Consider the following 25,233-nt stretch of genomic DNA (forward strand, 5'->3'; position numbering starts at 1 on the left):
ACACTGGTACAAGCTGATGAAGGTTTACTTTTTGGTGGTTGGTCTTGAGTAAAATCAACATAAAGCAAACGTCTGTTAAAATATTGGCTGCATGTTTTTAAAACCTCACTTTGCTCGTTTTAAATAAGATTTAATTCACAATTTCACCAATATAGCTTTATTTCTATAGTCTTCCATAAATAAATTATTTCTCTCTGTATCAAAAAGAGATCTCAAATATAAAGAACAACGGCTCATTGTGTTGTATGCTGAAAATACGAATAACACACACACACCACAATGAAATTACATTAGAGACAAGCCAAGTACACTGCAGCAAGTCAGGAATTATTTCATCTGCACAAGTAAACACAGCCTCGCTTTGTCACTTGTGGGTTGATTGAAATACGCAATTCAAAACGGCAACATTAAATTAAAATGAGTTTGATAATACACATACATATGTACACAAAGTGTGCCATTAAAATATACAAGAGTCCTTTGCAAAAGATTTAAATGTTAAAAAAAAACAAAAAACTATTTTATAAAAGATGGCAGTGATCCATTCATCAGTCATCTGCAGTTCATATAAATGTCAAATCTCTATTCTGATAGTTTGATCCCTTGGCAGTAGCATTATACAAAATAGTGGGAATTCTTCTACATTTGATCCAGACACATAGATTTATGACATCCAGGTGGAGTAAGCAGACACCTTGAAACATCCCTGAATGGGGGAATTTACGCTTACCGACTGCAGCAATGTGGGGCTTAAGGTAACTTCATTTGCACATCTTCAGCGGACACAAAGGCAAACAGCGCTGCTCTGTGTGTCATGCACTAGTGGTTTGTTAATGAACTACAGTCCAGGACTCAGTGCTGCCAGGGCAACCTCTCCAGACCACAGTGTGAATACTTATTCGGTTGGCAGCAGGACTCGGCCCACCTGCTGCGTTACAGGGGAGGAGAACTGAACAGTGGCCGACTGTGAGCGCCCGCAGGGCTCTCAGTCGCCCTCTACAGGTAGTTAGAGGCCACAAAGCAGTGGCTGTGGCTGACTCGGCTCTGGTGGATCATGGCGCGGTCGTACGCCACCTGTACGGACTTGCGGATGCTGGACTTGCGGCCCTCCATGATGCGCAACTTGTCAGCTGTGTCATCTACACCCAGGGGGGTCACCTTGTCACGAGGAAGCCACTGCCTACAACAGCAGGGAAAGAGATCTAGATCAGCAGAACTGTAGAACTTTTTTGTTTGAGTCAGTGTTAGACCGTTGTGTTTTTGGTGTGAACTTAAAACTATAAAAGTCAACTCAATAAAATATATTACGTCTTGATTTTAATGTGTGCTTCATGACCGAACGCTGTCAGACCCACACGTATCCAGCAAAAGTTTCAAGTGCTCTAATATACAGCTTTCACTTATGAAAAACACCAGGAACTAAGAGAACACTGTATAGATCATCTTCTTTAATCTTGCCCAATCCAATCCTTGTGTTGGGCCTTTAAAACACATTAAAACATGTTATTCCTAGCAAAATAAAATTGTACCAGATTTTTCTATATCAACCTAACACACCCTGAAAGGCAGGTGACGGTGCATATTGTGGCAACGAGTCGTCAAACGCAAATGAACAAAACCAAAGAAGAAGAAAATGGTCTGTGGTGATCTTAACGCAGCACTCTGGAACGCCTTCCGACAAAACACCAAAGTGTGTTAGTGTGAAACTCACCATGTCCGCTTGTTGTCAAAGAAAAGCACCAGGTAGAGTCTCTCATTGGTCTCCTCCTGCCTCTGCTCCCCCAGACAGAGCACATCTTTGGGTGGGACCGGAATGGGCACCCCGTTGTGAAGCAGGCCCTCCTCAGGCATCTCAGGGTCAATGATCTGAAAGACAAAGAAAAAGGAACATCCAACAGGTCATTCAGAGGTACGCATTTGTTAACAGCTCAGATAGCAGCAATATTTCGTATAATAAGTGAATACCAGAGCAGGGTAGGAGGGATATCCCCGGCACTTGGCCCACACCAGGTCAAGAGGCTCCAGCTCTGTCTCATCCTCTGACATTTGGCTACAGTTACCTTTAAAACAAAAGAAGACACTCTGATAATCAATATCTAAGAAAATGAACAGAACAAAAAAAAAAACAAAGCAACATAGTTTTAGATGAAATTAGAGCATAAAAAGAGGAAAAAGTACCAGTGTAATCTGAATCTCCATTGACTATCTCAAGAAGAGGGATTTTGGACAGAGATGGTTTTCCGAGGCTTCGTTTGGGTGGTGAGCTACTGCAAAACAGTTCGGTGCATTGTCAATGACTGTCAGTTATTCACATAAGCAAATGGACAAGAGCAAAACAGCAACGGACGCAGCTTACATTTCTTTGTGGAGGATTGGGCATGGACTGGACTCGGAATCGGATCCGCTGTCTTTGTGCCTGTCGAAGCCGTTCGTCAGTCCTGAAAGCAAAACGGAGAAATCAGCAGGAATAAAAAAAAGACATTTGAAAAAAGGACATCTTAGCATCAATCATCGCTGGCCTTGTGTTCGTCACAATCAAAGAACACTGCTTCATTATAGAGCTGACTGTTTTAGTTTGCTAAACTGAGGTGATCTGACATTTTCATTATTTTTAGCATGGTTACTGAGTCGATCTACAGACAGCTAAATACAGCCCTCAGCTTTTGATCACTTCAGTGTTTTGCATAGTCATTTCTAAATGATCTCTTTGGGTGGGACATTTCAAACTTGGTTTAAAAAATGTGGTTAATACCAGTAACTAAGTTAAGCTTCTTACCACTTTCCAGTGTATGATTCAGTTTCTTGTCCAGCCCAGTATCTGAGCACATGTCTTTACCAGGGGTCCATAACTCATTAAGTCTGGGGGGTCCTGGGCTTTTCTGGGGGGTCTTTGAAGGAGTGGACAAAGGTGTGGAGGATGGGGTGCTCACAGTGGAATTGGATGCTGTAGGGTTGTTGCTTGTATTCTCATCCTGCAGCCCCTTTCCATTCAGCAAAGTGTTGTCTCTCTCTCGGAAAAGCTTAGCTCCATTTTTTGCTTTCCTAAACAACACGGAGGTTCGTCGTCCAACTCCGGTGGGCCGTGGGGGGACACTGAGCCCTGGCAGGCCGTTGGCCATCACCTGTCCTTCACTGTGCAAAGTGGGTGGCGGTGTCGCTGACCGCTCTTGTGCTTTAGTGCAATTAATCTTCTCCATGGCGCTGTTTGAGAGGTCGCTGTCCATCTTAAGGCGCTTGCAGGGCCGGTTGGGGGACTCGGGCTCCCCTGTGATTGGCCGTAGGGTTGGAGGCTCCAGAAGTGCATCCGCCTGTCGTGGAGGAGGAGCCGGTCCCGTAGGTTCCAGTGTCGGGGGAGAAGTGGATTTGAGGTCTTCTGAAAGACGAGCAGACAAAGAATATTTAATCTCACTCCTCATTTATTTCAAATGAACGTCTACATTGTACGTAGTGTGATGTGGTGGTGTAGTAGTCACACTGGAAAATGGTGTCACTTCGTGATGATTTACGTTTCATTCTTACACACTAACCACAGCCCAAAAGGAGTTGAGGAATTCAGTTAAAAAAAAAAGAGCACCTTTTCAAGACAAGTGAATAAAAAATGTTGCTCTCACAACTGTACACCAGCAGCATGGTAGCATGGCAGTTTGTTCATGACTAACGTCACAACTGTTCTGCTGCCGTCCTCTATGGAGGCAAAAGACTGTTTGACTGGCCTAGTCTGTAGTCAGACGTGGAATGATATGGCATGACTGTACATGGCCAATGGAGAGTGGTGAGTCCATGAGAGTGATGTACAAAGGAGGTGCAGACACAGAGTGCACTGGGAGAGAAGAGTTGTGAGGCAGCCATGGCTAACGAGACTCTGTGGGCCCCTACTTACTAGACTGGAGACAGTGGGGTGGTTGGGGTTGGTGCGTGGGGGGGACCCTGGCTCAATTACCTGAGGACAATGTTCCGTTAGCTCATGTTCACAACTGGTCTTATAGAAAAAAACGTGGCTTTTAAGGTTCATGCATTGGCAATTACATACTCTTGACATGTCGGTGGTCCCCATCACCCACCTTTGTCTGAGGACGAATGGCCGTTATCTGCCTTGGCGTCTTTGTCGTCATCTTCCTCATCATCTTCATCCTCGTCCTCTTCCTTGAAATGTCCATTGTGGATGCTGTGGCGGGGGTTTTGACCCTGTTTGTAGCGGATGTTGTTGATCTCGCGGCGAAGCAGACGGATGCGTCGAGTTCGAGCGCCACTGCACCGCATGGATGTCACGAAGTCCAGCTTTTCCAGCAACTCCTTCAGCTGTTCTTCCACTGTCATATGGAGTCGGTTCTCCGGATCCAGCACACTGTCAACTGAACACAGCAAGGAGGTAACTTTAGTATGTGTATGTAATATGTCAAATATGCAAAGACAATGCTACTGTAGAAGTGGGACAAAAACTTTTACACCACAGTTATCAGTTTTCCACAGATATATACAATATCAACAGATGCAGCAACAAAGTGTCCTCTCCACACATAAGTAAAGTGGTACTAGAGTCAGAATATCAAGGACACCAATTTCCAAGTATCCATGAAATTGTTCCTATTTCTAGTACTTTGGTGTGCTTTTGCAGGGTACTTTTTATTCAAATGTGTGTATTGTGCTGATAATGTTTGTTTGTAACTGTTCTGTGATATTTTATGCTTGTTTCTCTTCAGAATGAGACTCAAGGGTCTCAGTGACATTACAGATGGCTGAAAATGGCTGAAAATGTTAAATCAAAAAGAAAATGAATAAACACACATCCAAAACAGATTTTGTGAGAAATGTGTCCACCCATCTGCTGTCTACATGCTAAACACCGCAGCTCCTTTAATACAAACACTTCCAAACAGAGAGAACTCTCACAGAAAAAAAACTGTTGTGCATGTTATAAAAACGCAATATGCTGAAATCTTAATAAAGTTAAATATGCAGAAGAAGACACGCCGCAGTAACACACCACGCTGCAGCTATCCAACAAACCAGAGACACTGTGTCTTACCGTCCTCCCAGGTGCAGCTGTAAAAGTCTCTTTTCTGGGGCGACTCTACGAGATGCATGCCGGTGTCCAGGTCCAGGCCGGTGTTGGCGGCTTGTCGTTGGGCATGACGCAGCACAGCGCCCCCTAAGTCTCGAAGACGCAGTGCCGCCCTGTGAAAGACTGTGTCTTTGGCATTGTAGAGGAGGCAGTTTGACACCATGAGGTTGAAGTCAGCCTCAAGGTCAGCCACTGAGCGGTAGGTATGACTTTCAATCTTGGAGCGCATAGCGGAGAAGTCCATTGGCTGGCTGATAAACTCCAGGTAGTCTGGAACCTGAGAACAAACATCCAAATGAATTCATGTGTAAAAAACTGATGTTAAAAGAAAAAAAGAATCCTACTTATATCCAAATCAACACGGTATTAGTAGCTCTTTGAGATATGATGTTACATTGTCTGGCCACATATTTTTCGAGCCATAGGGACTCACTTTAAGGTAATGTATGATCAACCAGAATGTATGGACAGGTGAAAAGGAAAAGCAAATATTAAATCGTGTATTTTTACATCCATCTTTACAGCATATTGTAGAGATGTGATTTGGGAGCTGCTATTTTGGGCCCCCCCTGCTTCTGGAAGTGTAAGTCTCACAGTGTTTTACAACTGGCAAGTCACAGTTGTTCTGCAACAAAATTGAAATTACTGAAATTGGTGAAATTAAAATAAACTTATTTTGTTCCAGAAAGTATTTTTGGTTGTGTTGCTTTTTTTAATGTTAGACCTTTACTCCACAAAATGATGGATGTATAGATCATGGTTTCTATCTGCTCGTCATGAATATTTTGTCACCTGACAACTAGTTTGGAATCCATTTTAAGCCCAAGACATGTGTGATAAGGAAACTTGAAGCTGTAGCCCCACACTTTCAGACTTTCAGTGATGTAGGAGATATCTTGGAGCTAGTAGGTCAATTTGTAAGCAGAAACAAACTAAATGTTTTGGCTGTTGGATTGTACGGCTGCACAGTGTGATTCTGCAGGGAGAGGCTGCTTGAACGCTGTAGGGAGAAAGATTAGCTTTCCACTCAGTTTCTGTTTTTCTAATTTAAAAATGTGGATGACGCCCTTGTAAATAATTGAGAATGTCTGAAGTGTTCCCGCTGCAACCTCGGCTGAACAATTCAACATAATTTGCTGACAGCAGTGGTATCACGAGCCCAGCTGACAAAGCAAATGCTATAGCTGACCCATTAACAACACCAAAAATGCCTGGGGTACAACTTTGGTCCCCTATGGCATTATTAATCTTCATACCACATATTTTTCCCCCACACATTTGGGACAAAACCACATAATTACAACTTCTGGTATTAGTATCACATTGTTAAAGGAATATGTAAAGCGAATACAGAGTGGACATAATTCCACAGCCACAGAGCCCTCCCACAGAGTAAAACCTGGGTGTGAGTGCATCTGGAATTAGTATGATCATGACAAATATAACAAACCTCCTTTATGTCAACTGGCTGAGCAAAAATCTGGGCTGTGTCCTTCTCCTGAAGCTGGTCCAGAGTGGAGCGAAGCAGCACAAACATCGGAGTCAACTGCATCTCTAGAGCTGTCTGGTGAACATTGACCTGCAATTTTCAGATTTATATGCAAGGTGAAGAAGATTAACTTTTTATTTTTCCTTTTTAAAAAGCAGAACAACTAACAAATATGCTTTTGGATTAAATGCCATCTTTGATGAGCTTTCTTGTTCCTTGTCTTGTTTTCCATATGGGATTGCTAAAGAATGAATTTGCAATGGTGCTTTTCCATTACATGGTATCGAATGGTACGATAAGGCTTGGCTCACTATTTTTGGTTATCCATTGTGGGGAGTACTAAGACTGAGGAGGCATGAACGACGTCTCCACAGCAGCATACACAACGACACACCTCCTTGTTCCATGTAAAAAGCCTGGCAGATAGTTTGCAACATAAATGATGAATATCTCATCTGTGCACACAGATCACAAACTGCGTTTATTACTGATAAATATTTGTCTATCAACTGCGAGAATGGATTTACGGTTCGAGTTTTATTTCTCTGCTGACAGGAGTTGAGCTCTGTGTAGGCTCAGTCATTATGTTCCCTTCCAAAAGACATTCAAACCCTTCTGAACTAAAAGTCTGTCACAAAACCATTCAGGGCCACAACTACTTTATACTCCTCTACAGTTCTCACTTCTAAGTCATTTTGGTTAAATGCTCTTGCTAAATCAATGTAACGTAATAAACACAGGTTACACGTCTCAACTGTGATGCTGCAGTTGCACACCGTGCACTGACAAACAGAGGATACCACCCACAGTGATGAGATACTGTATGTAATGGAAAACGAAGCGAGTCGGGCTGTACTGCAACGTACCATGTAATGGAAAAACGCCATAAAAGCCACCTGTTGGTTCATTTGGCCACTCATAACAATGGCACTGGGATGACATTACTGGGTGTAAATGAGAAAGACGGTCATCCAAATGTGTGAGAATCTCTGATTAATAAAAATTTTAAGAACATGCTGTATATTTTTGCTCTAAACTATTTTGCATTGCACACGTTCAGATTTTTCTTTCAAAACGTTGACGGTGAATGAACAAGCCTGAATATGAAACATTTCACCTTGTGAGCATGATTTATTCATATTTTTGTATTTTGTATATTACCTGCTCTCTTTTGAGCTTCTCTCTCTTGCGTATGAGCTCCACCAACAGCCTGGCTTTTTCGAGGTCGTGCCGAAGCTTCTGCCAATATCTCAGTGCTTCTCTGGCCGCAGAAATCTTCTCGTCCACTTCAGGCTACAAAGGACAACTCATGTTAGAGCTTGGAGAAACACTGTCAGAAATGCACCAAAGAGCTATCAATTGTTTTTTTTTAACAGTCGTTTTGCTTCATTGTAACCATTAGAAAAGGATCAGTTTCCTGGCCTGACCTGCTCTGTAGTCCTTTGGGACTGGAAATTGGAGTGCAAACGCCGGACCAGCGGCACACCGTTTCTCGACTGACGCTTTAGTAACCAGTAGTTATGCAGCCTCTGCATAAACTGGTTTTTCCTTTGGAGGAGGATTCCTTTGCAGATAATATTCAACCTGTAAAACAGACAAGTTTGTCTTACTGTTATCACAACTGACATTCATTTAGGTATCTCCCCAAAAGAACTATTAGAATCGTACTTTTAATTACAATTACATAAAAAACTAAACAAACAGTTACGCTTTTTAAAATGATGTTTTCACCAACTGAAGCTTCTTTCAGAAATATGATTATTTTATGAAAACCATATTTCTTAAAAGTTGGTGAAAAGAAAGTATTTTTTCAATTTTCGTATAACAACATTTTATCAATCACTATCACCAAGTTTTATCCAAAATAAACATAGCTTAACCTGCTTGTGGGTATCTGAGGCACTGTCACCTGAGGTGAACCAGTGTGTTGTGCCGTTGACTCTGTATTCTTCTTCCCTTTCTTTTTATCTGTCTTGGCATCATCTTCAGACTTTCTGCCTTTTTTCGGTGTGGTTGGACCCTCTGTATAGGCACTCCGCCCTCTGCTAGCTCTCCCTCTGCTGCCCACGACTCGTCCTTCAGTCTCATCGTCTGAACCAGTCTCTTGTCCTGGAGGAGAGTGGGCCTCACAGAACGCTGTTTTTTTAACTGAGAACGTTGTGCCATTGATGTTTGTTTCCCGCACAGGATCGATTTTCATAAACAGGCCAGCACGTTGAGCACAAGTGACATGAAAAGCAGTGTAACAGTTGGCCTTGTGGCACTGAATAGATGCACCGCGGCCCTTTTGCTTGCACAGGTAACAAGTCAATTTCCAGCGTGCTGGGGGAATGTTATCAACCCCTTCCACTGGTTCCAGAAATACAGTGTTGGCAAAGCAAACTTCAGGGATCCATATAGCACAGACTACATGTGCCCACCGACCATCACTCGTTTGTTTGAAAGCTCCTCCCCGATTTGGACACAGAACACAGTCAACAGGTTTCTGAGGGGACTGAAGGCAGCAGCGGCACAGCCACTGACCTTCAGGAACGTAGGGCACTCCGTAACACTCCTGGTGCACAGCCAGGTTGCAGGAGTCACAAAAGAGGATGACATTGCTGTTGAGGCATTCGTCATCCAGGCACACGCAGCAGAAGGCATCGTCATCAATAGTGTTTTGAGAAGGCGCCCGGCTGCGGGCTTCTCGGTATGCCTCCTCCTCCAACCGATCCACCAGCAGCTCAAAAGTGTCTGATGAGACAGACGAGAAACCCTCCGATGTCCGTCCAGCATTTACCATCTCCAACCAAGCAGTGTCCTCTTCGTCCATGTCATATTCTGCCTCAGCTTCCTTCTCCTCAGCTGAGCGTTCAATGTAGCGATAATATGCCGCAGGCAGTGGAGGTGCCTCAACTGGCGTGAAGGTTTCCAGAACACGGAACTTGGGTTCAGGAAGAGTATTGTGATGATAGTGTGATGTGTTAAGTTTTTCAGGTGACTGAGGATGAGAATTAGCACGGTGGTTCTTAGAAGGTTGTGGCGACTTGACAGAGGAGCACTTGGAGTCTTTCCTGCGGCCTCTTGGTATGACGGATTTACGTGGTGTTTGGGTACTGCTGGTGGGAGAGGATGTCTGCTCACTGTTCTCTTTGTTGCTATTGCACTCACTGATATCCTGAGCCATCATCTCATCTTCTGTGATGACCTCCAAAGGCTCCAGGATGGAAATGCGGTGAAGTCTACCATCCAGTTCCACCTCCACCACTTTTTGAGCCTGGGCATATGAAAGGGTTTCTCTGCTTGGAGATGCTTTAAGGCTGTAAGGGGACGGTGATCGCTGGCGGGCAACCCCACGCCCGCGGGCCGTCCCATTGGATTTTTTGACATCTACTCCACCTCCTCCGGCCCCCTGGCCTTTTCGACGTGGCTTCCTCATAGGCCACTAGTCACACTTTCCCACCTGTTAGTTAAAATGAAATGAAATCAAGAAATTGTGGTGCCAGACTATTAATAAAGATCAGTATAACAATAATTTGCCTTAGTGTTTGATGATGCTGCATAATGTAATACATTTCCCACTCATACTGTTCATGTATTCATTCATACTAATTGTCTTTATCATAAAAGAGAGGCAGAGAGGCTGTAACTATTTCTTATATTTCTATTCATATCAACATTAGCTTGCTTTAATTGAATTTTCCATGAAAAAAACTACATTTACAACAGCAAGCAAAATGTGACGACTGTACTGCAGCAACATCCAAACCTTAGACAAGAAAGGTTGAACCTCCTAACATGTTTAATCTAACAAATACACATTTTTGTACATTACTTAAGTGTTATTAGTTAATATCGCTGTTAACTGCAGCGTAAACATTCCTTTACATCAGAAAATCAGACGTTTAGCTAGCCAAACAAGGGAAATTAATAAACTACTGTGCTGACAGCAAACCAGCGGGCATGCGATGCACAGCATTTATAATTAAAACACAAATGGACAGTAAAGTTAAACGTACAGCAGATTTTTCTCGACTTTATCTCACAAACGGTTCGCAGGCAGAATCAGGGTTTGCTACATCGCTGTGGTCCAATCAGCTTTCAGAAAAGTCTGACTGAGCCATCAGAGAGCCAATCAGCTTCTAGAATATCACAGTCTCAGCAGATCACAGCCCTTATTTCAGGAGTAAAATGTCAGCCATATTTACACTTTTAAAACACTGTTAAAAGCTCTAATACGGTTAACAGCTTGTCAGTCGTTTAGAGAGAATGATTCAGTGTTTCACCTGTCAAGTCAGGATAAGAATGCCATGGTAATATGACGGTCCTCTAGCATAAAGCACCGTGGAAAATAAAATATCAACTGGCCAGCCTGCTAACTTTAAAAGGTGGACAGTACTAACGTTAGCTGGTTTATTATTTTTTGACGTTGACAAAATAAATACATCAGTAAACCGCGCCGACATAAAACAGAGACAAAAGTTCATGACTACTCAACAGTAGAGAAAAGTAATAGGGCGATAAATTTAAGCTATCTTACCTATTATGGCAACTGACAGGGGTACTCGACAGCCGCCGGTTTGAAGCCGCTTTAACAGTAATGGTTGCCTCACTTGCTATACTTTCGAAGCTAATAGCTACCGTTTGCCTGCCACAGTTTGCTGATACAACCTGTATATTTTGCCATCATAAAAGACTTCCCTTTACTTCACGACACGGTATTTGAGAGGCCCACAGTCATTCCTAAAGGCACACTGAAAACAATAATGATATATCTGCACTAATAACCTGAGAGACAGCTTATATTGTGAGGAGGAATACTAGCCTCTTTCGGCTAGTTGGCTAGCTGTTTGGAGTCTTGAGTATGTGTTAAACCAATTCTAGCCAAAGTAAAAGCTTAGAACTTCCGGATGCATATTTTATAAAATATTTTTTTATAATTTTACTACAGCTCAAATTAAGATGATTTGAAAAAAGGGGCCAAAAATTATTACAAACCTGTATCTTATTTTCCTAATAACATTTCTGTTTCAGATTATTAGTTATAATTCAGAGTATAAGGGCCGACTGGCTCAATATCACATATGAACAACTTCACTATATAAATATTCCTGCATTAGCTATGAAAATGATATAACAATAGTACTACAAATTAAAATACCGCTCAAATTCATCTTTAAGTTTTTGTGTTTTGTGCGAGTTACTCTCAGAATACAAGTAGCCTCAAGTCTATAATTTTAGTTGTACAGTGCACTGAAAGAAAAGATAACTGAAAGTTATGAGCTATTAAACAATATATAAGAATTGTCATTAATAGTACATCAACTGAAGTAACATTATGTGGATGTAAAATTAATGCATCAATAAGTGCAATACTAATTAATATTGTACATTTAATGTTTTTTATTGGTGTTAAAGTTGTTTTTGTTCTTGCCATAGATATTTATTTTACAAGTTGTTATTTTATTTTTTACATGTTATTCAGCTATAATGTATATAGATAGATATATAGATAGATACACAGCGTGTCTTTTACTTTGATGGTGGGTTGCCTCACTTCCGCTTTATGGTAACCTGTCGGCTACCTTGATAACACCAGATTGGTAAAAGTTCAGTCTGCCCAGAGCCTGCCCCCCTGACGTCACCAGAGCATGATTTTCGCGCGCAAGCCACTTAGCAGGGTCAAGCCAGATCACGGTCAGTGTTGACCTTAAAACTGCATCGTGCCCACACGTGTCGTTTTTAATTCGAAACAGCCCTTTTAAATTAACACTCTCTAGGTATATCTCAAGTCAGGTGCAACACCTACTCATGATTTGATATGTATACAAACATTTAGCTAATAAGAGAAGTAACCGGTGCTCATAATGGGAATTAAAAATTAAAAAAAGGTCTCAGGGGCATGTCCAGTAGAGAAATACATTATAAACAAATGAGTACTAAACTCTCAAGAATGATTATAGAAAACGTAATATTATACAAGAAACAGAAGTCTTTACGTTAAGAAACAGATTTTTAGTTAAATTGGCAGTTGGCAGGGAAAGACCTGCTTTCACCATCCCACACATTCCAGCAGGTACTGGTTGTACATTCACACCCTAGCTGCTCACCCTTTGAGGCCTCTGGCATTCATAGGCAAAAGCCAAACATGACAACCGCACTCTGTATTCGATGACAACATGTTAGGATAAGATTCCTAACCAAAGACTGGCATCATTTTAATTGTACGGTATGTGATTGCCAAAAAAACAAATAACATCATACACATCTGGTTTTGTTGTTTAATGAAAACAAATATGACAGTAATTCTTACAGGAAACCCTGCAGCATATGGTCACAATTAATTTGCAACACGGTTCACTTGTGGGGAATGTATAACAATCTACGTTTCGCAAACAATTTCACATTACAAAAAAAAAGAAAAAAAAAAGAGGGATTGTTTTAAAATAATCACTTCTCAACACGGATTTAAAATCTAAATATCTCAAAAGTGAAAGAAATAGTGTAAATCCAGGGCTAGAATATACATTGGCTGTATGCTGTGTTGGTTGCAGCGTCAGGATTCACATCAAATTCATCAGATCACGAAGACATAGTCAGAGTGTTTTTTCTCTTGGAGTCCCGCCGTGGGAATGGCACGAAGCTTTTCACCTCTTTGAAACATAACCCTGTGATAAAAAAAAAAAAGGAGGAAACAGTTTGGTGTCTGCATGTGCAGCACGTTCACAGCCGCGGTGATTGTTTAAATAGAAAGCCATTACAGACATAAAAGGCATGTCAACATCAGGTTGTCATTTTTATAGAAACTGAAGAACCACAAGAGATCATGTGGTTGTAGAGACAAAAGTGTAAAATTACTCTTTGTGCAGTAGTCGTCTGAAAAGTATGACGGAAATGCTGTTTCAACGTTTACATTGTCCACTGTAAGACACACATTTGTGACTTATATTTGTTACTTTGTCATGTTTTGATAAAAAAAAGTAAAGCCTGATTAAAAAAACCCAACATAAATACTGTGAGCTCTATCCAGTAGAGGGCAGTACATTAAAACAGTGCATTGTAATTACATGCTCGCACATTTCTTACATGATGGCCACTTCATTCTAAAACTGTTACTTACGCTTCCACTCATCCAGGGACAGTGTGGCGTTGTCGTGGCTGTCATCGTACGGCGCAGGTTCAGGAAAGTCGTCTGGTTCCCGTAAGCTGTCAAAATAAGGATGCTCCAGGGCGAGTTCAGCTGTGGGCCTCTCATCCCCGTCCAGGACCAGCATCTTTTCCAGAAGATCAATACCTGAAAATGATCAGTGGCAGCAATTTGATCAAAAGGTTTTTTTGTTAGAAAAAAAGCTATTTTTAAAAGCTGGAGACTGAATGGAAGATTTTTATTGATGTTCGGCAGATGGCAGGTTGCCGCAGCCTCTTTAGCTGATAAAGATTAAACGGTGCTTGTAACAGTCACGTCATGCAATTGTTTTTCCACCAATTTATTGTCACATATTTTGACACAAAAAGATACAATTATGCCGGTCTGTTATTCCAGGGACATAAAATGAATCACAGAGAATTTATTCTGCTTTTGACCAACAAGCTACCAAGTATGTAGAGCAGTAAGAGAAAAAGCTCGAAAAATCACAGTCATCGTTCTGAGTCAGAAAGCATGAAAACTGACACGACATCCAAAATTAAAGAGACAACAAACCTCTGATCCCAATATGCTGTGGTGGACCAGTAGTTTGGACAGGAGGAGACCATCATTTTAAACAAAGTTGATAAAAAAAAAAGTTGTGGAATAGGGAAGAGAATATAGATAAACTCACCATGTACACTGGCCCTGGGAAACAACGTTGAGAAGTCTTTTCTGGGATAGCGAGGGAGGGCTTTGACGTAGTTTCTGGCCTGTTTCAGAGACCCAAAAATAAATAAATGTGCATAATAGAGAATGATATAGAATTTGTGTATAGTCTCTGTAAATATGAACCAGGATTATTTAATTTCCATACTGTTCAACAGATAAAAAAGTCACTAAACCTTGTGTGAGAAAATGAAAAATATCAATGAAATAACCTTTATACATCAGTTGATTATTTGATATCAGATTGTGAGTAAAGCTTATGTGTGGAACTTTGTCTCGATGTTGTTATATCCTTGCCTTTTAAAAATCAAATACATTTATGGATAATTTAAAACAAATACCAACTAAAAGCAACTACAGTGTTATTGATAAAATTCCACAGCTGGTTCTCCATTAAAAAAATGACTATCAAAGATTTACATGGTAAAAAAATGAGATAAATCAACTGGGTAATATGACTATTCTCACATTTCTTTTTAACCCATTTTATGACATAAAAGGGAGATTTCAACCTTTAGTAGGAGCTAAAATAACGCTACAGTTACAGAATTATATTGTAAGTGCGGTACAAGAATCCAAGAATTTCCATCAAATTCAGCCCATCGGGAAACATCTGTCAGGAAATTTGACAGTTTCTGTCAAATCGTACTTTCATGATTGCCTGGATCCAGACCCCTGAGTCCACTGAGCTGACTGATTCAGTTCAATATGATTTTTTTTACACAGCGGCAATCTATAACAAAGTCATTTTAGGAGACTTTACAAAGAAAGAAAGCCAGCTTGTCTTCTTTTCTTCTTCAGCTTCTCTGAAAAAGACGAAAACCCTCAAATCACACAACTAAAACAATCAAATTAACCACAGGGTAGAACTAAGACTGAGCCAATCAGCACCATGAATGCTCTTGTCAAGTGATGTCGAGCTGAGAGCCATAACAGGGATGCTTCGCTTGCTTAGTTTTGGCACTCCTGAGGCACAGCTTTGCAACAACAAATGGAGAAACTTGATGAACCTTGCTCCACCCCACTCCTAACACTCCAGTGAGGCAGGTATGCTGACAAGGTTACACGTCTGTGATGATTTAAAGTCATGTTAAATAAAGAATGAAGAAGCGCTTTCACTCAAGAAATGTGTTAAAAGAACGCAATGTCAGACTGAAGCTGGACGACGAAGGTGAGATGGATTCTTTTTAATATCAGGCAGCTTTCAGGACATACCTGTATATTCATAGAATACATTTACTGGAATTTGTCTTACCTCTGGAGTGTCCAGCTTCTGAATGAACTCTGGTGCAGGGACTCCGGTCACTTTCATGATCTGAGTCAGCTGGTCCATGTCTGGTAGTGAAGGGGTTACAGTCAAGGACTTTTAAAACCTGATTTAATAATTGAATGTCCACATCGGAGCAGTGGAATATACGGATCCAGACAGGCTGATAAGCACAATAATAAAGGTAAAGGAAAGCCACAAAGTGACCGAGTGGCAGTTTTATTTGCTAGTAGGCCTAATAAATCAATAAAGTGCACCAGGTGCAGAATGTAATAACTATATTACAGTGAAGCAAAAGCAGCACTGGATTCTGCCTCAAGGAAATGTGTTGCTTTTTCTGTGTGTAATTTACCATAATTGCTTCTTGTGTTCCATTTTGTGCCAAATTTATTGCACTCACTGTCAAATATAACTGCCATTGTTTCAACAAGAGGCAATCAATATCCTTTATCACTACAAATGTTTGAAAAAGTAATCTCTAAAACGCAATAGAGTTATTAGGAAATCACAGTTTGTTTTCATCTGTACCTACTGAAAGTCCTTATTTTACATTACGCAGGCTTAAAAATAGGAAAATCACATGAAAGGATACAGTCTTTCCCTTTGAAAAGGGTTCTTCCATTGATCATTTCAGCCATGATACACCCTACAGACCAGATGTCCACTAGAAGAAAGAACAAAGGAAAGAAACATCAGCCAGAAGCCAAGCAGGAATACACACCAGAGTTTTAAGTTTAGCCAACTGCAGTAGAAATGAAGAAGTTGGCCTTTCTATGCCACAGCTCAGCTCCTGCTCGCAACAGAGCTGAATCTGTTCTGCTGTTAAAACTGGGGAATATCTGGTGAGTAATATGATCCAGTGCAGGGTGTAAACCTGCTTTCTGTGCTGCCTTACTCCAGAGGAGGCTGTTTACGAAATGAAAAACCACCATCTCCGACAGAAACATAAATCCTGGGAAAGTCAGTCTTATTGCACTGACAATTTTGTCAGTGGAGTCTCAGCTCTATCAGGCTGCTGTCAGACCTGTCTGCATCAACTGCTGAGAGAGTGAGGGGGAAAAAAAAAAAGATGTTGTTTCCAGAGTGATACCCATGAATCCTCAAAAGCGTTTTAGGAACTAGTGACAGGATTATAAAACTTGCTGATCCACAAAGCTCCTTCTAAAGTAACATGTTTTCACATGACAAACACCAGCACTTACAGTACAGAGAGGCCAACAGCGAGGTAAGAATATGTAATAGCTACAATTGTCTTGCCAGTCTGGGTGTAGTGCATCCAGTTCAGAATGACCTCAGGCGCCCGGTACCAACGGGTCACCACGTAGCCCGTCATCTCTGCATCAGTACTGCGTGCGAGTCCAAAATCCAGGATCTGCATTGGCATCACAGAACCTGATCACAATCATAAGCACTGCATGCACCAGACATTTGTTTATATATATTCAACAGACTGAGAAGGTGTTGATTTCTAAATACAAGATATAATGCACGTACATGTATAGTTTTTCTTATGTTCAACATAATGTTACGTGTTTCTACATCAAGAATTTTGAGCCACATTCACATGTTTGCTGATTTTTCTGCAGAAGCTGCCCGATTATGTAAGTATTGAGTGTGCAAACCTTCAGTTCGCAGTCTTGATTGACAGCCAAGTTTCCCGGCTTAAGATCCTGTTAAAGAAAATGAGCCCAGCGAGGGTTACTTAACACACAGAGTAATTAACAAGAGGTTTCATTTATTGGACTACACACTCTTACGAGAGCCAGAAAGAGCTTAAGGGTTTTTGTTCCTGTTGTATAATATGGTTCAGCTGTTTGTCTAAATGCATATTTAAAAAAAAGAAAAAAAGAAAGAGACTTCACTAGTGTGACTCAATTACAAGCCAATTGGCAGCTTTTTTTGCATTATACTGTGACCCAATATGTGATAAGTGTGACACTGTCAGAAAGCTGTCAGTGTTGCTTATACCTTAACTCACTCATCTGTAAAGCATACCTAAGACCTTTTTATAAAAATCGCTGCAATTTCTCTTTTTTGATTTCCTGTCTCTCTCTTCTTAAACAAAGAGAGAGTTCCGGAAAAGGGAAGAGTCAGTCTGATACTAGTCTCCTGTGCTCTCACCTATGCCTGGTGAAAGATCCCTCTTTGCTCCTCTGAGTTTTAGGAGGGCCGGGATAACAGGGGCTTAAGCTTCAGCTTAAGGAGTGAAGAGCAACTAATTCCAAAAAAAATCTAGGCATTAACAATGTAAGTCTTGGTATAACATTACTTTCTATAGTCCACAAATACATTCCCAAGTCTTGACACTGGAACTTAAGGGAGTGGCCTAACATCTTGAGACATGCAGTCATACATCAGAGGAGTCAACTGATCCTACCTGTTAGGGCAGGATTTGATCCTGCTTGTTAACAGTGATTAATTACATAAATATTCCCAAAGCACGGTAAGAAATGTGTGTCTGCAGTCTGACACAAGAAATGTATGAAGTACCTTAGTGCTGAACATAGACCTATCGTTTTTTTTTTTAAAGATAAAAAAAATGCTCCCAAAACATTGTTTTTCTCTCAGCTCTGATGGCAGCTTTTAATAATCACACGCCAACTTGTACTCACTCTGTGGATGATTCCCGCCTTGTGAATGTACTGCAAAGGGAGAAACAGAGCAGGTAGCAGACACTTTTACTGCAGATAAAAAAAAAATAAATGCATTTTGTGTTCTTTATCAGCCTGTTTGCATCACAGTTTAACCTGCACATCTGGTTACTCGACAAATCTATTAAACAACAGCAGCCACGGAGAGTTTGATCCCTTTCACCCATATAATATTGCTGCAAATGCGTTTTTATTTTGGGGAAGCGCATTAATCAGTGTTTCCTTGCTTTTACACCACTGCATATCTCAATGACCACGTTAAATCCAACAAAACTTTCTGTTCGAACTGACATATTTAAATTATACTTCTCTCGTGTAATTCTGGCGCTTGATGATAAAACTGAGTTAGGGGAAAAGTCTCACTCGAAGTCCACACAGCATCTGGTAGACGAGAAACTGGACTTTGTCTTCAGAGAGATGACCTCGCACCTTCGACAGGTCAGTGTACATGTATGGCATCACCAGATAGCTGAGAAAGAGTTGAAGAGAGGCAGAGCAGTGGAGAGGGACAGGAAGATGTCATGTTATTAACCAAATCATGATAGTGCCGTAAATTGCTTCTTCACATCTTCAATGAGAGGTTTCGGGTGCTTTTTGTGTGTTAAAAGTAACTCTCAATACACAGTAAACATTCGCTTTACTGCAGTTTAATGTGTTCATGTGGCACACTAAGCCTAGTTAGAAAAACTCAATAAGGATATATTTCCGTATTACAGTTTAAAGAAGAACTGTTCCGCATGATCATGATTATGTTGGGTAAGTAAGCATGAATAAAGTCGGACAATAAAATCAACACTAGTTTTCTTGTTCTCTCAAGACCTTTAGTCCATTCAGGCCCACAGCGTTGTTTTGAAAAAGCATGATAAGACCTCAGGGTTTTCTGAAAAATGAGTTCTGATTGTATACCCTAAACCCAAAGGCTTTAAAGGTGACACATTTCTGGCTTTTTTTTTTTTTTTTTTTTTAACAATTTGAGACAATTTTCTGAGGTATTATTGAGACTTATTGCCTTGCCTCTACCCTGTTTTTACCGCTGTCTGTTAAGAGTCTGTTTGGAGAGGTGGAGACTTAGCAAGCACTCAACCCTAGGTGCTGGACCAAGTTATGTAAAAAGTCTGACAAAAATAAGTTGTTGCACATGCACAGTCTTTAGCTAACCCTCACTTGAACATTACCCTCGAATGCATTTTTCTCCACTGGGCTCTTATGTCCTCTGAGGCTGGGGGTAGATGTATAATTCATGTTCCTCCTGAAGCGGGCTTCATCGGTCTAGCAGGGTGGATGCAAGCGGGTGGGGCTCAGAGACAGAGGCTTAGCAGATGAGTGTGGAGAGAACTTGACGAGTGATGTCATTTTAAAATGAAAGTCAGAACAGCTCATTAAATTAGGAACTTATTAAACAAAGGGGTACTAAAAAAAAAAAAAAGCCAGGGTTGTGTTTTTGGGGAGTTTTATACTTACTGGTTAAAGACAACAAAAGATACGCTCCAAAGAGCAGAAAAAAGAGATTTTTCCTCACCTTTAAGTTTAAAATAATGCAAATTTGATTGGGTTTAAAAGGCAGATGCAAGCATATGTTGCATAGTTTTTTGTCTTCCTATGATTCCCATGATTCATCAGCTTAGTTCTCAATTCCAGTTAAGGTACATAACACCACTGTGCACAGAAATATTCCAAGAAAACAGAGTGCTTCCAGTTTGGGAAAATGCTTTTTCGCTGGCATGCCGATACCTTTCCTAAAAAGCTAAACACCAAATACTTTCCCAGACTCCTGAATTGCTGCGGTATGATGTTACAGCGTGTAAAACATGAAGAGTATGTGTGTCAGATAAAATTTTATTTTGCCTGGTCGCCACAAACGGGCAACAGCCTGTTTTGCGACACCTCTAAAGATAGCGCTTTTACGGGTGTGTGCTTGCCGACCATCATAAGCGCTAAATGTTTACCTGTGCTGGAGGGGTTTGCTAATGTGTCAAAAATACTCACAAGTCTTGGAAGTCATCCAGGCCTGAAGCAGGCGTGAACACATCCAAAAGTCCTATTACCTATATGGAATGAGACGGAGGCGACAAACATTATAATGTCGGAGACACGGGAACAAACGAGCATTTGCAGCATTTCATCATGTCAAAAATGAACAATAAAGTGATTTCAAGACCATAAACACATGTAAAAACCTACCAGCTGTTGAAAGAGGCAGGAGATGAATTGGGCTCAGTTTACTCACATTTTCATGCTTCATGTGTTTGAGTAGTCGGAGCTCTCGATAGGCCCTCTTTGCAAAGATCTCTGACTGGAAGGGCCTGTGGAGCTTTTTGATGGCCACCTTCTCTTTAGTCTTCTCATTTATTGTTGAGCTGTGGTATAAGATGAAAGGTGGAGTAATGACTCGTCAGCTCAGTGCTTTCTAGTTTCATTTTGATTTCCCTCTAAGTCTGTCAGTCACATTACATCTTCATATTCACATTACAACGTCACTAATATAAAGTCATGTAAAATACTAAGAGCACCGCGTTTCAGTTGACATCTTACACCCTGAAATGATCTATTTGACAAAAACTAGACCAAAAACCACCACGTCATCTAATCAGGTTGAGGTCCAAACTTTTGACTGCATCATTGCAACGCCTTGATTCTTTTCTATTTCAGACATTCTGTTGTAGATTTGCTGCTGTGTTTGGGATGATTTCCTGTTGCCTGACCCACTTTCACACAATCTTTAGTTGTCAGACAAATGCTCTCACATCTGACACAAGAATACTTTGGTAAACAGAGGAATTCATGGTGGACTCAATGACTCCAAGGTCTCCAGGTCCTGTGACTGAAAAACAAGCCCAAATCATCCGCCCCCCCCCACCATCGTTCTCCTTGGCACTGTGCCAATACAGACTTGAATGCCAAAGACCAGCAAACTGCCAAAACTTCTGCTTTAATCGAGGCGCTCACATTTACTGATGATGATCAGTTAATCAAGTGCATTTGATTAGCACTACATGGCTGTTGCTTAGGGGTTGCTACAAGGGTGTGCTTAGTTTCTCACACACTGCTTCTGCATTTTGCCTTAGTTTTTGTCAAGTAACAATAACATCTGATCCAGCACCTGTGCAGTGGCAATATTTAGGGAATTTCACAAGATAAAGAGGGCGTGGTGCTTTTACATACAGTGACGGGATGTACGAGTTACACACGCAGTGTTTTTAAAGCTTGCACTCATACATATTTAAACTAAACATATTCATATTTTACAGCTTCATGCAAAAACTCAGTAAAGCCAAAGAAAAAAAACATAACTTATTATGAGAGCGGGATTCTTCTTCAGGAACGTGGACTCATTCATGACTAGTGTTTTTACAGTCCTGGTTATGGCTCAGTTTACTTCATATATTCATCTGGCTTGTTGGAGAAACTTAAACTTCTCCATTTAATCTCACACTATTCAAGTTACATGAACAGATTTTTGAGGTTTAGGACAAGATATCATCAATAAAACATCATTAGAGACAAAATGTCTTTAGGAATATTAACAGTAAAGTATTCTTTTGTGAATCATTGTATGTCGTGTGAAGATTAACAATCTTTTTCATTCCATTTCTATATTCCCTTTAGATACCCTGCTCTGATTCTGGCTTTCAAGTGTGATGATGTTCAAGTGTGAATGGACTTGCTAATGTACAATTATCTAATGCCTCTGACATATTAATTATTATAGCACATTATAGAGTATTTCAGCTATTAAGCATGGCTTTCCTTTAAAGTTATCATAAACTTTTAGGTACAAAGTACTGTGCACACCGCATGCACTAATTTACAGAGGAGAAAATATCATGCTCCTCCATAAATATCAATATATATAATACAAAATGATCCCATGCTTTTCCAGGCTCCATAAGACTCTGAAAACAACATTGTAAAGAAGCAGAATACATAAAAACTTTGATTTTGTTCATAAAGAGAACCGAATAAAAGATACTGGCATATTTTATTCAGTACTGATGAGTAATGGTGACTGACTCCAGCAGGCTATGGCTTTATGTATACGTAGAACATGCTGAGTTTCTCAAAGAGCAATGTCATATCTACAGTGATTATAATATAGACTCCATTGCTGTACAGTGAAATATATGTATGGCTGAATGCACGTGTTATGATGTATGTGGTCTTCGTGCTAAGATACCACTGAAGCTGTTAGGATGTGGTGAAAGATGCCGATTTCTTTAAATGTTCTTTCCCGACTGTGTCATCAGTGTTCACAGCATGTTGGTGTACAGGATATCGCCCAGGCCCACCGAAGACTGCATGCAGCCCGTGTAGCTGACGTTCATGACCGCTGTGCTCAGATAATACACCATTTGCACACAGTACAGTCCCAACCACCACACGCACTTCATGCAGCGCACAGTAAATGATAAGTCACTCACCACACTGAGCCGTACGCCCCGGTGCCTATCTGTTTAAGCCGCGTATATTTCTCCGGGACTTCCCACACCGTGCTGTTGATTTCCTCACGGGAGAAATGTGCCTGAGCCTCCATGATGAAGAGGTGCAGGCGAAGCTACAGAAAACTTCTCCTCCCTCCCACAGTTCGCCTGTCACTTGTTCAGACTGCACAGCAAAACAGTGTTCAAGTGCGACACGTTACTTCCACTTCCGATAAAAGTTTTCAAAATATTCCCCAGTTGATTTAAAAAAAAAAATGTTGAAAGCAAACGGCCGAGACGTTGCTGTAAAAAAAAAAAATCAAACTTGCTGTGTGATTTTGATTTTTCCAAATTGTGTTTAACCTCCGTGGGCACTGCCTTTTACGTTCATTTATTTGTTTTACATGAATAAATATCGTTCTCTTAAACCGAAGCTTTAATTTGAAGGAAAAACAACACAACTTCCGGACGAAGATGGAAGTTGAATTTATACAGCACCTCAATGGCATCAGATATGTTTTGGGTTTTTTTAAGCCTATAGGACTATTTAACATGTGGCCACAATTCACAAGAAAGTATTTCACCACAAACAGTCACGTCCACCGTGTTGAAAATAACTAATAATGCTCAAATCATGAGCTCTCCTGTGAGAAATATCTGACGGCTTGCTTGCTGAAACATGTCAACATGACTCGATTTTCTCCCACCCACACATAGTAGGTGTTACTTGTCATGAATAATTACCGTATATTGCCAGAAATGTATGAATCATGACGGCCTACAACAGTATATTCACACTTGCAGAGATGTAAGCCAGGACATTTAGACTTTGTATAAATACAGTGCACGTTTAATATCAAATTGACAGCTAAGAATCTAAATCTATAAAAACTCACAACAGTCGAGCATTTCCAGACTTTTCTATCTTGAACCCTAATGCTTAAGAATATAAATGTTTATGATTTCTCAACAGGAAAACAGCATATACTCGTGCAGCAAATGTATCAGCTACTTTGATAGGTGTGGGCTCACAGGACTTGTGTAAGCTTGTTAGACAATGTGGGTGTTGTGAGTAGGCAGAAACTATAATGTGAATGACTGAGCTGGTTAAAGATGAAACGTTTCAGACTGTATGTGTGTCTCATTGCAGACTGAGGCAAAAGTAATGCTATCAAGTATAAAAAAAAATAGTTGAATTTGCCTGGAAAAGGCAAGCAAACACAAAGGTGCACAAATAGTGCAAAGAAAGTTTAATAAAGCTAACTGATTACATGGTAAAAAAAGAGATAATGTGAACAATGTTCTGACATATTTATCTGTCATGCATGTCATAGGGGCAGTGTTTAAAAGGGTTTCTTCGTGATGATACAAAATGAAAATACTATATCCGAGGGTTGAAAGCATTATCGATCAATACTGGTGACTCAGCCTTTGCTTTGCAAGCTGCTGAACTTTTGTGCTCTCAAAGCCCACTTTACAGGCTCTGTCGCTGCAGTGAAAACACCAACGTGGGTTTCAAAACCCTACCTACAGCACTCTGTTTTGTCAAGTAATGTTGGAAAATAAAGTGTAGCAAGGGATTAAAAACTAAATAAATAAATTAAATGGACTAGTTTATCTGCCAATATGTACATATATGGCTGTACCTTGCAGAGGTGTGTCAGTCATTTGTTACACTGACAACACTTATTCTGCAACTCTGTGTTATTTGTACAACTCCAGGTAAGGAATTTAGTTAGTTTTAGGTATTAGTTTATATGACGAGTTTGCATATACCCCTGACTGTTTATATATGGACTCTTGTTGCTCTTGGGGAGAATAAATGACTCATTTCTCTCCCAAAATCAAAATCAAGGCAGTTGCCTTGACTTTGATTTTTCAGGTCTATTATTCTGTTATCACTGTATTAAAGATGGCTTAGTCTTAGTTATGACTAGCTCTTGAAATGTGTGGTTTCCTGCTGCTCATTGTTCTCACAGGCACTCAAGCTGAATGCCTGTGTTTTTTTTTCACCCTCTCCTTATTCTTTCCCTTTCCCATCGTCTCTTTTCTCTCTGGCTTCTGTGCCAGACGTAACCACCGTCTCTCTAGTTCTTGTCCAGCTGTTGATGCCACCTTATGCCATCTTTTGAATTTGGAAGTTTGTCCTCCAGGAATTTCAGGTTCACTACATATTTTGTATCCCTTGTGTATTGCTGGTGTCCTTGATGTCTACCTCTTCTCTGTTTGTGTAGTCTGTTTCCTTCCCAGGTCTCCATAGTCACGTTGGCAGGAGGTTTTACAGGTCCCACTTTTGGATCTATAAGCCAGTATCTTCGATATGGCTTCTGATTTAGATATTGTACTTTATTATCATTTTAGTGCTCTTCTCCTCCTTTTATTTTCATTATAATTATTATAGTTATTGTTATTATTATACTCTGTGTAGTCTCTAATCTAATATTTTGTTTCTTTTGAGGATTTTTTTTCTATTTTTTTGCCATTAATGTCTGCAACTTAGGCATGGATAAAA

General features: G+C 40.5%; 2 protein-coding genes across 3 annotated transcripts; both read right to left on the reverse strand.

The window, feature by feature from the left end:
* Nucleotides 1-9: 9 nt before the first annotated feature.
* On the reverse strand, nt 10-11,384 carry brpf3b (bromodomain and PHD finger containing, 3b). 2 transcript variants are annotated; one of them, XM_072366378.1, is made up of 13 exons: nt 11,071-11,384; nt 8,432-9,993; nt 7,979-8,135; nt 7,713-7,844; nt 6,513-6,641; nt 5,027-5,339; nt 4,062-4,352; nt 2,777-3,373; nt 2,357-2,438; nt 2,179-2,264; nt 1,966-2,060; nt 1,712-1,866; nt 10-1,180 (listed from the first exon to the last, which is right to left on the reverse strand). In XM_072366378.1, the coding sequence occupies exons 2-13, from the start codon at nt 9,967-9,969 to the stop codon at nt 997-999; spliced, it is 3,759 nt and encodes a 1,252-aa protein (XP_072222479.1). In that variant the 5' UTR covers nt 9,970-9,993; nt 11,071-11,384; the 3' UTR covers nt 10-996. The 2 variants fall into 2 exon arrangements, with proteins under 2 accessions (XP_072222479.1, XP_072222478.1); XM_072366377.1 differs by having other exon boundaries at nt 2,179-2,267.
* Nucleotides 11,385-12,793: 1,409 nt separating this feature from the next.
* Nucleotides 12,794-22,928, reverse strand: mapk13 (mitogen-activated protein kinase 13). The gene is made up of 12 exons (XM_072366547.1): nt 22,722-22,928; nt 20,531-20,660; nt 20,290-20,348; nt 18,667-18,772; nt 18,265-18,294; nt 17,275-17,322; nt 16,910-17,024; nt 16,245-16,316; nt 15,641-15,720; nt 14,351-14,429; nt 13,651-13,824; nt 12,794-13,198 (listed from the first exon to the last, which is right to left on the reverse strand). The coding sequence occupies exons 1-12, from the start codon at nt 22,832-22,834 to the stop codon at nt 13,113-13,115; spliced, it is 1,092 nt and encodes a 363-aa protein (XP_072222648.1). The 5' UTR covers nt 22,835-22,928; the 3' UTR covers nt 12,794-13,112.
* Nucleotides 22,929-25,233: the final 2,305 nt, after the last annotated feature.

This window comes from Leuresthes tenuis, unplaced genomic scaffold, assembly GCF_036924035.1.
Source record: "Leuresthes tenuis unplaced genomic scaffold, fLeuTen1.0.hap1 SCAF_16, whole genome shotgun sequence".
NCBI classification, from domain to species: domain Eukaryota; kingdom Metazoa; phylum Chordata; class Actinopteri; order Atheriniformes; family Atherinopsidae; genus Leuresthes; species Leuresthes tenuis.

What these genes read in the sequence shown, in the direction of transcription:
- mapk13 (XM_072366547.1), bottom strand. Translation starts at nt 22,834, where the DNA reads ATGGAGGCTCAGGCACATTTCTCCCGTGAGGAAATCAACAGCACGGTG. An exon ending in AGATGCTGTGTGGACTTCGA is followed by an intron (nt 18,295 to 18,666) that starts GTGAGACTTTTC and finishes CTCCCTTTGCAG; the next exon opens with TACATTCACAAGGCGGGAAT. An exon ending in TCCCAGGGCCAGTGTACATG is followed by an intron (nt 13,825 to 14,350) that starts GTGAGTTTATCT and finishes GATCATTTTCAG; the next exon opens with GTATTGATCTTCTGGAAAAG.
- brpf3b (XM_072366377.1), bottom strand. Translation starts at nt 9,969, where the DNA reads ATGAGGAAGCCACGTCGAAAAGGCCAGGGGGCCGGAGGAGGTGGAGTA. An exon ending in CAGCTGCACCTGGGAGGACG is followed by an intron (nt 4,353 to 5,026) that starts GTAAGACACAGT and finishes TGCTGTGTTCAG; the next exon opens with TTGACAGTGTGCTGGATCCG. An exon ending in ATCCCTCCTACCCTGCTCTG is followed by an intron (nt 1,867 to 1,965) that starts GTATTCACTTAT and finishes TTTGTCTTTCAG; the next exon opens with ATCATTGACCCTGAGATGCC.